Consider the following 15,477-nt stretch of genomic DNA (forward strand, 5'->3'; position numbering starts at 1 on the left):
TTACATACTGAAATATACATATCTTTGGTATTTTCATGTGAGTGTATTTAGTACTAGACCCCTCCTTACAGGCAGGAAAAATAAAGGCATATTGGAAAATACTCACATTTTTCAAACAGGCCACAAATAAGTGGCCAAGTTTTCAGAAATTATAGATACTGACATTCTGTCTGGAAATAAAATTTTCACTGGCCCCAAAATTATGGATTTATATTTCCATGCTAAAAACCCAACACTTCCCACCCCTAAACTGACTTCTGTATGAGAGGTCTGTCCTTAATTTAACATGCAGAATTACAAAGTCGCTATAACTAGAGATAGAGAGTCCTAAGTGCAAAATCTGATTTTCCGTTTTGATCCAAATTGCTCTAGTAGACTTACTTTTAAGACTGGAAGTGTGGGACAAGCCCATATTAATTCCTATTTTGTACTGGGCTATCAAAACATTTCATGTCCCAAAAGCTATCCACAGGGTTGGAAGCATTGGAAAGTAACTTTATACAAGTATTTGGCTTGGCTTCTAAACACACCTTTGCTCTACTGTTAGAGAAACACTATGATGCATGTAAGCAACCTTCACCCATGCTGATAAATAAATAAGTTCCAGGTTTGTTTGAAAGACTTCTCCAAGTGGGGTATATTTCAAAGTTGACTTTTCTTAAAGAACAAAAGATAAAACAAGTATGAAAGCTACAACGTGAAGCCATGTAAAAGGTCAGTTCCCCAGGGTGTGGTTTAAGAAAAAGCAACAACTAAAGTTTCTGTAATGCTTAACTACAGTACAGCTTAAGAGAAGTTTTACATGGATTTCTCTCCAGTAGCATTTTCTATTTAAAATTTTATGCAAGCATGAAGGAAGAATGCTTAATGTAGTAAAATTGTTATTACATTAGGATCAGGCATATTAGGAAGCACAGGAGTAAGGCAAGACTATTTTCAGCAAAAGTGAATCTTTTTTGTAAAAAAAAAATAATAATAATAGAACAAGGAAAAGGATTTTTGGCTTTTGAGATACTGCAGTAGAACTAGATTTGGGCAGCGCTTTCATTTGGAAAATCAGAAGCACAGTGTTGATTCAGTTAAGTTCCCAGCACTTGCAACAGAAAGGTTACAGATAAAACGTTCAAGAGTCATAAGGATTCCTGAGTTACAAACCCAACTCCTGAAGTGACTCAGGCACTTGAAAGATGTTATTTTGATGCTTTTAAACAGTTCAGAATGTTAAATTGTTTGATTTTTAATGTTCCCAGAACCCAAGAGTCCCCTTTTTTTAAAGAAAAGAGACTCTTCACAGCCCTTTTGCCAAACCCAGCAAATTGGCCAGAATATACCTAGGATCAAGTAGTCTTGGTATCACTGCAAGTCTCTGTAAGACAGACTCTCTAGCAAGGAAGTAGGACCACTAGCAAATGTATACTGACACTGCTGGCCCTCTATTAGATCTGGAGATAAATCCAATTTGATCCCTCAGGCCTGACAACCCTAACTTAAAAAAAAAAAAAAAGGAAGAAAAGAAAGAGCCGAACCTGCCTATTCGTAAAGCATCTTGTAATTAAGAACACTAATGTGTTTCTCATCTACACACAGTTGAACTTGAGATTTATCATAGGCATGTCACATGATTAAGAGATTCGTTATCTGCAAGAGCTCTGCCCCCAGAATGTTTGCATACCAGAGCCTTCGGTGGGTGCACAGGAAGCTGAACAGAAAGCAGGACCGTCATGCTTCCCGCAAGTAAGTGGCTTCTTGACCTTTAGCCTATCCATGCAGAGGATTAAAATACAGTGACAGCACAACTGCACTTTACGTGTATAACAAAGAATGTGATATTCCTCTGGACTACCTCGTATGATGTCCACCTTGGATTTTTAATATCTGATTTCTCTGTAAGTTAGAGAATTTAGAATTCTCTAAATTCTAGAGAATCAACTATATTCTCTAAAATCTAGTTTATTTATTTATGCCACTAGCCATCAATTTTCACTCTATTTCCGTAATGTTTACTCTCCTGAGATATACCCTTGAAGTCTGCTGAGTTGCTTATATAACTAAGGACTGTGTGTTCAGACATTTAGAAAATTCACATTGCTGCTTTCAATGTTGTTTAAAAAGAAGGTGTCAAAGAGACTGCAATCAACCCAGAGGAAATACCTTTCTTGGCATATTACAGTGACGTACTCTAAAGAATAGCCATGATGACTATAATTATTTTAGGTAGAGATTGTTTATGTTACCATTAACATAATTGCTTAAACAGAAAAACAGGGGACTAAAACATACAAAATCTCTTAAATCTGCTCAAAACAAATGAAGTTATTTTAGTGAATGTTTACATATTTCATGATAGATACTTTTATCACTTTTTCAAATAAGGACAGCTTTCAGAAAATCTGGTAAGTAAGGAAGCAATTACTAGTCTAAGTGGTTTTAGCCATATAGTAGTCATCTCCTGAAAAGCTTCTACAAAAAAGTCTCACTCAGTGAATGTCTTTGTACTGTCTCACAGGTGTACAGCACATAGGCTACAAAACCATCACTAGCAATACATTAAAAAATATTCTATTACATGACTGTTAAGAAATGTGTTTATTTTGCAAAAGGCAGGATAGTATATTGCAAAATTTACACAAATGACATCTGTCAAAAGTCAGCTTTTCTTATAACTAGCTTAAGTTTAAAAGTTAGCGTAAGTTTAAAAAGTACGCTAAAAGGACCATTAGGAGAGGAAAGAATAGAATAGAATATGAAAGAATAGAATAGACCAGACCAGACCAGACCATTTCAGTTGGAAGGGACCTACAACGATCATCTAGTCCAAGGGCCTGACCACTTCAGGGCTGACCAAAAGTTAAAGCATGTTGCTAAGGGCATTGTCCAAATGCCTCTTAAACACTGACAGGCTTGGGGCATCAACCACCTCTCTAGGAAGCCCGTTCCAGGGTTTGACCATCCTCTCGGTAAAGAAATGCTTCCAGACATCCAATCTCAACCTCTCCTGGTGCAGCACTGAACCATTCCCACGCATCCTGTCCCTGGATCCCAGGGACAAGAGCTCAGCACCTCCCTCCCCACGTCCCCTCCTCAGGAAGCTGCAGAGAGCAATGAGGTCTCCCCTCAGCCTCCTTCTCTCCAGATGAGACGAACCCAAAGTCCTCAGCTGCTCCTCGGAGGACATGCCTTCCAGCCCGCTCACCCGCTTGGTTGTCCTCCTCTGGACGTGCTCAAGGACCTTCACATCCTTCTTAAATGGTGGGGCCCAGCACTGCACACAGTGCTCAAGATGAGGCCGCACCAATGCTGAATACAGCAGGATGATCCCCTCTTTTGACCGGCTGGTCATGCTGTGTTTGATGCACCCCAGGGTGCGGTTTGCCCTCTTGGCTGTCAGGGCTCACTGCTCCCAACCAGCACCCCCAGATCCCTCTCTGCACGGCAAATAACAGAATATAATCTGTATCTTGGAATAAGCAGAAGATTAATGAAATTCTAAGCAGGAGATTCAGTTAACTGTGACAGATGCTGTCTTTGCCCCAGAGGGTAAGGTACTTGCTCACCTGACACAAAAAGTGCTGTACAAACATCCCTACATGGCTGGGGAAAAAATAAAACAAACACAGTAAAAAGAGCAACTTCAGGAGAGATGGGGCCTCCCCGAAGATCATTCCATGCCAACAACCAAACTGCCCTGAAATGGGAACGGCTGCCCAGCTTTATGGATACAGCCCTGGGCTGGTGTTAAAAGCAGAAATTCTTCATAGGCCACAGCTCTTAGAGCATGATGAAACACAAGTGGTAAATGGGATAATCGTCCAAAACAGGACTTACTAGTTCTGATCTCATTTCAGATGATGCTCACTGTAGGGGCGATGGTGGCTATCCTGAAATTGTTTCCTTCTCAGTGGGAGCAACAGGATTAGGTTACTTCACAGGCTACTACAGTATGTCCAGTACAGGGTATTGTTTGTTAACAGGCAACATGAAAAAGCTTTACGCACAATAACTTGTGCCTTAGCACATGGGACTGACTACACACTGCTTTCAGCAACATTAGAATAAAAATGGACATTGGAATAAAATCCACAAAGTTAAACTGGTTTAAAACTAGATTTAATGTGCTTATATTTCAGTATTTAATACTGACTAGAAGATCTCAGCTGACACAGTATTAGGGGAAAAAAACCCCTTCCATTTTCTTCATATCTTTTTAAATAATGTTTTTGTTCTTTGCAAATATAATCCAATTCTTATTCTGGCTTTCTCTGTAACTCAGACTTTCATTTCAAAGTCTCACTTTTTGACAGAGCAGTGAAGAAAACTCAATTTAAGATAGAACCTCAGGCACGCAGTATATATCAAATGAAACTGAAAACACATTTCTTCCCTATTTCCCACACTATAAACAACATGAATACTTCAGCACACACATGCAAAAATTCCACAGTCCCGGTCACCACGAAGTAACAAAATGGGGGAAGCTTTGAACATGAAATTAAAGCAACGCCAGCTCCCCTGTCTTCCCAGGACTCCAGACCCTGTGCTTCCCTTCACCTGGAGACAAGTGCACATGCCGGGAAGCCCCCTCACTCACCATCCATCCTCCCTTGAGAAAAGAAGTGCAGTGTTGCAGCTGGAAGGACATGGATAAGCCCTGCTGATGTGGTCCTCTGCCCCCAGATCTCTACCTATCAATTCAGTAACAGCCAGCCAGAGAAATGACTAAACAGATATCACCCAGAAGACAACAATTCTGTTATAAGCAATAAACTGCTTTTTTATTCACAGCCTCCCAACGGAAGGTGGGAAATTGGTTCCGTCTCCTCAGCTCCCTACATTACATTTATCTGCCATATTTTTCAAAGAACATACATAATTGTAATCACTGCAGAATAAATTCACATTCATTAACTCCTACAAAAGTACGATGGATGTCATATATTAAGACAAAGATGTGCCAAGAACACCAAAGAAGGCTATGAACTAACCCTTGTCAAATGTGAGGCCTGAGTGGGCATAGCAATAGAAACTATAAACAAAACATCAGTTAATCAAATTTCTCTGATATGCAGCAATGAAAGGATGGTACGCTGTAGAAGAGAACTCTGTCAAAGTAAGAGGGCATGCCTGGGCCCTGAAAACTTAAGCACTTAAGTGCTTTGTGGGACAGAGAGACCAAAACAGTCATATGGGCTACTTCAGCTATTTTTTCCAAAATGGTGAAAGAGGTGCCTGGCAGGGCTTTCCCCACGTCCCTCTGATTGCATCACTGCACCCATTTTTCCTTGTCTTCCCAGACTCAAATTATTCAATATTTGCAAAACACATTCAGACTGCACTGTTTCTTTTAAAATAACCTCTCCAGGATCAGACCCTGCAGCCTCTTGCAGCCCCTGGCTGAGGCAGTGCTCCCAAAATGATGTCAATGGGAGCCTTGCCCAAGGATGGGCTACAGGATTCTGCTGTAGTTGAAGAAAGGGCTTGAAATTACGGAACACGGTATCAGGATAAGACTTGGTATTTCAAACATATATTTAATCTTTTTACTAAATCACTGAAGAGTGTGGGGAGGAGTGGGGCATGCCACTACAGAAAACCATATGGTACTTGGGATTTCCAAGCCAGAATTGTGCATAATAAATATTTATAGAATCTAGTGGTATTCTCTTCTTTCTGTTTATTCTTACATGTCACCCAGAGAAACTCTGGCCAAGCACCAATCAAACATCCCAGCAAGTTACAAGCAATCTAAGGATGGGGGAAAGAGAGAAAACAGATCACCAGTAGGCTCATAATTAGCAACCTAGACCTGGAAGGAGGCGCTTGGGAAGTCCCTCTGATGCGTCTGGATTCCAGTGCTCACTGCACGTCACGAGTGGTTTCGGAAATTGAGTTCTCAGTCTCTGCAAGGGGTAGGGAAGATATACACAGTATTTTTGGCTAGACTGAGCAGAGGCATGTGTGGAGCAGCTGCAAAAGCAGACATTCGTCTGCTTTCAGAGACCAACATAGGAACAAAAACGCATCTCTCGGCGATGACAGCTAACTTGCTCCTGGCGTCTACTGGGAAAGCTGTGTCTCCCTACCTGTGGCATGCGGGGCTGTTGTGTTTATTTTGCTTCAGACAAAAACAATGCAGATTGTGCTCCTTGCCACCTTGTGATTAGGAGAGCAGTTGAAGGAGTTACTGAAATACACAGAAGATCCGGAATATATCTTAACAGGAGCCAATCTTCTTATCCAGGGTCTAGCCTTGACATAGCAATCTTTTGGTCTTTTCCTCTTTGCTTGACAATCTCATTCCCTTCCCTGCTCCTACCTCCTTTCCATTTCTTTTCCTTCAGTTGTGAGAGCTACCAATCCCCAACTACCATTTCATTCTTCAGAAATAGTAAGAGAAAGAGCATAACAAGCCTGCAAGTCAATACACAGTACTAGACTAACAGGAGCAACTTTCACTGTCGATCTCCCTCAGCAACACTTTAGCCAGAATCCGGAATGTTGCATGTTGCACTTTCTACATAGATGTTGCTGCTGTACAAACAGTGCAGATGTGTCACATTAGCATTATGTAGAGTGGAAGTCACATACTTTTGCATATATAAACACATAACTTCAAATTAATAACAAATTTTTGCTTACCACAAAAATAACAATTATTTCATAATCAGTTTGAAGCTATCAACTAAACAGAAGTTGCATCTTCAATACAGAAAACTCATTTTTTTATACTGATAATTACATTTTACTAAGAAATTGGTGTTCAAAAGTTCCTTTCTCTGTGTCACTGAAACAGCTATTTATTATGAAAAACATATTTACTGAATGTTGCCAAAAATGTAATAACCACACATCTGTTATTCTTCAAATATATATTTTTTAAAACAGTTGGTATTTACTTAGCATAAAATAACAGTTATTAAATCATTCTTAAGCCTGTTTTGGGGAACCGTAACGTAAAGTATTACGCAGATGACAGAAACACCATGGGAACAAATGTAAAAAGGGGAATAGATGCGTTGTTAGTAGCGGAGTAGTTACTAGTCACATTAGAAATTACAACTCAGAGAAGAGTAGTAAGAGGAAGACTGGAAGTCTGGCGACCCTGCAGGACAATGAGTTTTAAGAGGTCCAACACCATTCATTTAAAGTTTTAAGATGATTAGATCATTTCTAGGTCAACAGATACATAACAACAGAAGACATTTCTGTAATCACTATTGAATCTTCTAGACAAGGACATAAATTCCATCATCTGGTAGCTCAAACTAGAGACATTTACATTTTTTAAAAAGTCTTTCTTTTGGTTTTAATTTTCTGTAGTGTGGAAGTAGCAGTTTCCCCAATGCTGGCCATGGCTCTTTCCAGGCTCTGCAATGCAAGCCTCACCCCAGCCATGAGCTGGAGAGACCCTACAGACTGCGTTACAGGAGAAGACCAGCTCAATGACTGACCTGATCCTCTTCCCTTTTGAATTTTAACCAGCTTTGTGCATTAAGCTCTCTTTTTACTTGTGGGAGTAGCCACAAAACAAGGACAGTCACTGTTAATTGTTCATAACTATATCACTTAAGAGTTTGAGGGAGCCATTTCCACCGGGTCCTGGGTGTGACTGAAAAAATCTTAAACCAGTGAGATGAACAATGCCTCCTGAAAAATATTTTTAGTCAAGTAGACAAAGTAGAACAGAGCTGACTGCTTTCCAGACATTTTCATGAATATGTGGGTGTTGTCTAAACAGGCACCAATAATGAACAATAATCCCCAGGTTAACAGTGTCAAAAAAAGTCATCCTACTTATCCACAAATCTACCTGCTTTGGCTTATTAAAGAAACCATGCAAGGTGACAGTTTGCTTGATATGCAGGTATCACACATACTTAGCATTTTAAACCATGTTTCTTTTAGGACAGCATCATACAAGCCATCATCTTTCATAACTCTCCAAATTTCTCCAAAATGTTCTTCAGAAAATGCAGTCAGGGACTGCAGTCAAGATCATGTTGAATGAAGGTGATGACTACCATAGTACGTTAGAATTAGCTCATTTGTAATGTCTTAAAAAACAATCAATAACATAAAGACCTTCATTTAAATCTACCAAACCCACATATACTCCATTTAATTGAAAAGCTCTTAACTCCAGTAATTTCCTGGATATAAGGCTACTTTACTCAAGCTCCAGCATTTTTAATTTCTCTTACACTGAAAAGCAGCATCCTCAGCTCACAAGTAATGCTTACATAAAAGCCTCGCAGTCAGATCTCTTGGTGCCTCTATGTTTTTCAGGATATGAAGACAACAGCAGTGTAAACACTTTACTACTGCAGAATAAACATGTAACCACAAAGCAGTGATGACATAACCTGTATATTATCTGGGCTTAATTTTCTGCAATGTAAACTGAGTGTCTGCCGTGTCTGCCTTTCCTGTTCCTCAATCTGCTCTAAACTAGCCCTTTAAGAGTAACATTTTATATGAATTTTCCAGTTTTTAAGCAAAGACATATTCCTCTTCAGAACATTACTTTGAATGTCTTTCCTTTTGTGTATCTAAAAATCTTGCTTCCTCCTGAATAAGAATGTCCTTGCTCAAATAACACATTTAAATGCTATTGATATTTCACAGCTGACTCAGGTGTGCCTAAGTCAACAGCTTGTGGACAGTATGTTTTTAAGTAGCAAAACATATGCTGCTGCTGCTTCTTTTGTTAGTGTTCATATACATAATAGAAGAACAGCTGTAGGGGATCAGACCTAACACAGAAGTAGTCCACTATCCTTCTCTATCACTGGCTATAAAGGGATGCTTACTGAAGGAGAGAAATCCCTTCTTGCCCGGCCAACAGCGACCCAAGCACATTGGTGTACAACTGCAAGCCACTCTATTGAGGGAAAACAGCAAAACTTTATTCAAGTGGAAAGCAGATTCTTCTGCTTATCATTTGTAGAAGAATGAACCTAAGATTGAGCATCTGAATCTCAACATCAGATCACTCTTCACTGGGCTTGGCCCAGTTTAATTTCCAAGAGAGACATATGTTTCTGGTATGATGACCCTGTGGTTAAGTTTGGCAGCAAGGAGTTCTTGCACTTGAGGAATGCCGAATTCTGAATTTTCCTCTGATGCTAAATAGCTCTCTGCCAGCTTTGGTCCTCTTTCAACTTCATTTACTTTTGTCAACTAATATGTCACAGGTTAGAAGTTTCATGGAAAAAATAACATAAGCGAGACCAGTATTTTCATTCATAACTAAGATTTCTGCCCAAATAATGTGTCATCTTTTCTAATACTAGCATGCTATATAGTCGCCAGCAAAAAACATAGGAGCCAAGTTCATATGGTGAATAAGTTGCTTCAGATCGACTGGTGAAAGAGAAGAGTACATAAACAGAAGAGCTGAACATATATGTGCATGACACTGCATAACTTCCTCTCTAAAGTTGAAGTCATAGATACATTCAATGAGCTAAAATAAATAATTCTGCAAACTTGCCCATGCAGTTTTTCTTCCTTTTCTTTTTGCACTGGTAAGGAAACAAATTTATGGCTTACCTTTCAAAACCAATCTGCCGTAATGTTTTCTCCCATGTTGAACCTATACAAAGAGGAGAAAAAAAACACCACCTTCAGTAAAGAAACTTTATTGTATGAACACTCTTACTCTCCTCCTTTCCTTGTGCAGCTGGGATCTGTATAGTAAGATGATTTTTCCACCCCTACAGAAGTACTTGTAAATAACATATATTTTCCTCAGAGTGAAAAACTGGTAAGAGAGGCTACCACCGGGTGACATAACTGTGTGGAGGGGTATCAGCCCATATAACTCCTTTACATTGCAGAACAGCCGGTCACTGCTACAGTTCACTGCAATTCCAAGGGTGGTCTCCTCTCCTAGAGCAACGTGATCCGTACATGACTCTTGAAAGTGCTGAGCTGGCATCTCACATCATGCACTCTTCACATTTCAGCTTTTCATTTTACTGTAGTGTTCGCCTGATTCTTGTTGAAAGCTTTACAGCTCCTTCTGAAATCCAGCCCTTTTATTTTTAAGCAAAAGCATGAAGATGTATTTCTGCTTTATTGTTTAACCCTTCATACTCACGCAAACAGCTGCAAAGGACTCTTTCTCAAAATGACCAAGGCCTCAGCCCCACAAACTACTCAAATGGGCAGACTTATCCAAAGAATTGCCCTCAATATTTCTGATGCACTTAATACAACATTTACCTAGATTTTCTCAAAAATACACATACATCCCCCGGCAAGCATTACGTGATCAATTTTCAGTTCCTGGTAGTTTTTTGCTTTTTGCCAGTCTCCTGCTACCATTATGTGGTTATTTTAAATACAGGCTACTAAGAGCACAAATATCTCAAGTCATGCAGGTCTGCAAGGCAAATATGTGGGAGGACATGAAACTGGGTCGTAGTTTGCTCTCCATCTTTTTACACGCCTGTGGGAAATGTAACAGGACTGCATGCAATGTAAGCAACTACATTTCTTTTGAATGCTTCATTGTACTTAAACTGAAATCAGAGAAGTGACAATAGCTCCTGTTGCTGATACAGCCCATCACCTAAAGGGAAATACAAATTAGGAACAAACAGATTCCCTGTGAATGACATTCAGTAGCACCAGAGAAACACGGTCACAAGCAGCAATGTTGCTGAGAAGTACTGACAAAGAGCAGAAAGACATGAAGGAAAGCAACTTTGATTTACAATCTGGACAATTTCAGATTAAATGCATATTGTGCAGGGAGTGCCCATACAACAACTATAACAAAATCATGGATTAGATTCTTTCCACTGACAATCCAAGTCCTACTTGCCAAGGTAGTCTGAGAAAAGTGGTAACATAGTATTATCAGTCAGAAAAACCTCTGCAGATACATCTCTCACCATCATTACCTTCCCATTCTGTTAAAGGTATCAGCTCAGGAACTAGTGACCTGCTGTGTTTGTAGTATGGTACTTATCTCTAATCTGCAATAAGCTAAATATTTGAATAAGACCTAGTAGATGCTTTTAATCTTTGAATTCAGGACACTTACTGCTGATCTAGGTAAGAATCTAAAAACTCATTTTCTAAGAAGTTTGGGGTTTGAGGGTTTTGGGGTTTTTTTTGGTGTGTGTTTTTTTTTTAAACCTAGCAACAGAATTCCTTCTACTCAATTGAGTAAACTTTCCAGTTTAGCCCAAGGAGAATGTGGTAAATTTCTAAAGTAATGATACAATTTTTCTGTACAGTATTATCTAGTATCTGTCTGGTTTGCAAATCACAGACTGAGCAAATAAAAACTGAAATTAATAAAACCCCCAAAGTTAATTTCCTTATAGGCCTATGTCGTGCAAGGCTTTCTTCACAGTTCCTAACTGGACAGTCAAAGAATGAAGTTCACATGGGCCTATGAAAAATACATTTCTTGTATTAAATCTCTGTTCTTCAGAAAGAGGAAAATAAACTACGTTAAAGTATATGCTCCTAAAATCAACCAAAGTCTGACATTTCACTCCATACAGGAAGGATTTGGGTTGACTAAGGGGTAGGTTCACGGTCAGTTCCAAACATGGTCAGTATAGCACATTACACTCTTCTGGCACCTGTTCTTCATTAAACTTCTCACCACCAGTCGCTTCAAACTTCAGTCACACACATCTTTTCAGTGAAAGGCTCTAAAAACCTTTTCTAATGATACTTTATGGCAATGGACACAAGACTTTTCTGTTCAGGATTGTTACAGCTACAGCCGGTGATCAATGTAAAAACACTTTTAATTGTGTCCCCATTCAGTCCAAAGCAGGCAGGGATTTCAGGCCCATATCCAGCAGAGTACACAGCGATAAGAGGCTTCAAACCTGAAGTGGAGAAAGCTCTACCTTCAATTTTGGGGAAAAAATGAGTCAAGTTCTGCTCTGGAATAACTGCAAAATATACGTTGTTTGATCAGTACAGGGAGCTTCTACTGTGGTACTTGTATTTGCTTGAGGTAAGGCAAGACTTCTGCCTGCACAACAACCTACATACAATACCTTTCATTAACACTAAGTTCATATTTTATAAAAAGAAGTCCTCTAAAGACATCTTTAAAGCAGGACAACAAACATTCTCACACGCATTTATTTCAAATAAACATAAAACCCAAAGATCAAGTGCAGCACAATAAACTGTCAACATTTCATTGAGTTAAATAAAGAACCACTCCATTAACATCTTCTATAATGCGTTATGCCCCAAACCCACCACCTTCTGCATGCCCCTGGAGTGTATCTGGTTTCCTGTAGCGCTGGTGAATCAAGTCATTGTTAAAAAGATGACTGTGCCACTCCACAGGTAAGTGCAGGGCAGACGCAAGCAATTCTCCATATAGTTTATGCAATCCTGCTGGCTCTGAAAGAGTATTCAACAGTTCTTGAAGTTTGAAGATTTGAAGAGTGCTGAAGAAAAGAAATCTCAACAGTACTTCTTAAAGCACAGACTAGTACTGGCATCTTTAGTCAGTGTTTCTATGCTTTCCACTGTTGTGTATACTAGTTGTATGAATTTTTCACCCCATGACTGGCTACACTTCAGTTGTATGATATATAGACAGTCCTACAGAAGAGAGCGCGAGAGAAAGGAAAAAAAGCAAAAGAGAAAAGGGAATTGGGTCTCCACTGGTTTGAAATAATCTTTTGGCTGCAGCTGGCTAGCAGAACACTCTTTGAAATGCATGTGACTCCTCTGAAGCAAAGCCTGCCAAGAACACAACTAACATTTCATATTAAAAAAATATACATCTTTTTTATGGAGTCTTATTTTAAAATGTTTATGATCTAAACATTCTGTTTTAAGATTTGCCAATTCCATTCTCAATAGTATCAACTTCTACACTGCACTAACAGCCAAAAGTAAATACCCTGAGGTAACAGCAGCACTAAGAAGAATAACGCTATTAAAAGTCTAGAAAACTTATTATTTGATTTAAACCTTACCTGGTGCTTCCAAAACATTGAACAAAGTTTAAGTCACGTAACTCTCATTAAAATCAAAACAGGAGTTTTTCACAAATTAAAGACTTGATCCTGCTCCCAACGAAATCAATAGGAATTTGGCTATTCAATTCAGAGTCTTTCTTTCTGCTGTCACTGTGGAAAACGTTCACCTGTCAACTTTCAGAATCAATCCACTGCTACACTTCGGTTGCTAAGTTAATTTGGCTTCTCTTTGATTTCTGTTTTTTACCACTATGCCAAAAATACTGAAACTGTTTATAAGAATGCCTTAATCTGGTACTCATGTAATTAAGCTTTTGTTCCAAATATTTGCTCCGGAGTGCCTGACCATTCCCATCTGTTCCAAAGATTCTGTTTCATATTAACAGCACTAGCTTTAAAATTCTTCAAAAAGATGAAGCATAATGTACTTCCAGAATTACTGCTCACATTTAATAGGAAGAGTCGTAAAATGCACATCATGCTCACATATGCACTCAATAAAATACCAGCATAAGAATGAGAGTGTAAGAATATGAGATTTAATAAGATAAAATTAAAAACATCTTTCTCAAATGAAAAGTTGTCTTCTTTGACAGGTAGGCTTTCATTTATATGGCAGTTTCTGTATTTGGTTTGGTTTGGTTACAACTCTCTGCTTACTGTGAACTTACTATGAATGAGAGGACTCCTAACCCACTGGTAGGCTGCTCACCTTTACAAACCATGAAGTTGCCTAGCTGCTGAAGTGCAATGGTAGGCTTAGGAAAACACAGAATAACATATTCATAAAATCATAGACTACCAGGTTGGAAGGGACCTCAAGGATCATCTGGTGCAACCTTTCTTGGCAAAAGCACCGTCTCTACAAGATGGCCCAGCACCCTGTCCAGCTGAATCTTAAAAGTGTCCAATGCTGGGGAAAAATATTGGATAAGTGATTTTCAGCCATTCATGGAGGTTGCACAACTATTCACTTTGAACCACATCATGCCCTATCTGCCAGTACAGCACAGGTCTGTAGCTCTTCAGGGAGAAGTCTGGCAGGCACTGTAAATGCACAGCAAAACCATGTGCCTCCTATACCATCCTCATGCAGGTATGCATGAAGGTCCCTATGGATCCTGTGGTCCCTAGGACTGTGTGTAGTGATTACCCACAGCCCTGCTACCTTCACACTTCTCCAGAGTTAGCGGCTACTTTAAGAACTACATGCCTGTGTCTGGCTCTGCTCTTGAGGCTTTCCAACAGTAAAAATAGTAATTCTTGTATTCTTTTCTCACTGTGATCTGACATAAGGACCAAAGGGAAAAATACAACTTAATTGAACCAAAAGACATTGTTTGACATTTTTCAGTAAGGATTAAGTAGGCCCATCAGAATTCAAGTATACAATGGGAATAGTATGAAGATTTTCAATGACGGGAATAGGACAAAATATCTGAAAATTACATCACCTCAAAGGTACAAAAAATTTTGGGAGCCCGTCAGTGGGTTATCACAGAGAGTCACCCAGGCTCTCTGAAGGAACCAGTGAGGTACCAGACATAGTACAGTCACATTTAGCTCATGAGAGTTACATGCAGGTGTGACTTCCATAACCCTGTTATGATACATTAGAAACAGGTAGATATTCTTGGAATAGTAACTGCATTAATCTTTTCTCTAACATTCTGAAGCAAAAGAGTTTCAGAGGAACTGCTGATTTTGTACTGGTCAGAATATTCCTACCAATTTCAAAGTTTTGATCTGAAGCCTATGACACTTACTAGTATTCTCCAAACCAGGAGAAAAAAAACCCCAAACGATCTACCCTGAAACTTTTAGATATTCAAGAGATACAAAACAGTGATACAGAATACTCCAGAAATGGAAAGAAACACTTTGCTAAACCTTTCCGTTGCAGGTGCCACTTCTCAACTCTATTTCTCAAAAAACTTAGAAGAGAACAGGGCAGAAGTTCACAGAGCCTAGACCAGGTGGATGTGTCAGGGACCTGAGTACCTGAATCCACACCTAAAAGCTCTCAACAAACTGGATGAACACACAGGCTTGTCCTTCTAGAGCTTCTCTTTCAGTAGACACAGGTACCATCTAAACATTTTGAGGTTTCACAGTCTATTTTCAGTGGATTGGGGAACATTGCTCTACTGTATATTCTCCATCACCTTAGTACTTACTAACCAGTTACTAACCAGTACTACTAACTAGCTGAAACGTACACAGCTGCAGTTGATACAAACTGCCATGTTTAGAACATGTTGGTTTCAGCAGTTTCATCTATTATTAACAGTTTTTCCAGCTGCTTGTTCCCAGTAGCAAATTCCTATCTTCTCCCAAACAAAGCAAATAAACAAAAATAAAATGTTTTCTCAGGAATTCTACTTTTTTGATTTTTAATCTATATAGAACCACTGGTTTTATGAAACAGGCTAGTGCATGTGGCATAGGAAAGAACTTTTTCTTAGTTGCTCCACAGTACCATAGAGATATTATTAGCACTTAC

General features: G+C 39.2%; 1 protein-coding gene across 1 annotated transcript in view; it reads right to left on the minus strand.

Annotated features, from left to right (window-relative positions):
• The window catches only part of PIEZO2 (piezo type mechanosensitive ion channel component 2), a 311,773-nt gene that overhangs the window by 151,878 nt on the left and 144,418 nt on the right, over positions 1 to 15,477 (minus strand). The window contains exon 4 of the mRNA XM_049830271.1: positions 9,550 to 9,592. Within this exon, the coding sequence (XP_049686228.1) occupies positions 9,550 to 9,592 (43 nt within the window). The remainder of the gene's footprint in view (positions 1 to 9,549; positions 9,593 to 15,477) is intronic.

The sequence above is a fragment of the Accipiter gentilis genome, chromosome 27, assembly GCF_929443795.1.
Source record: "Accipiter gentilis chromosome 27, bAccGen1.1, whole genome shotgun sequence".
Classification (NCBI taxonomy): Eukaryota; Metazoa; Chordata; class Aves; order Accipitriformes; family Accipitridae; genus Astur; species Astur gentilis.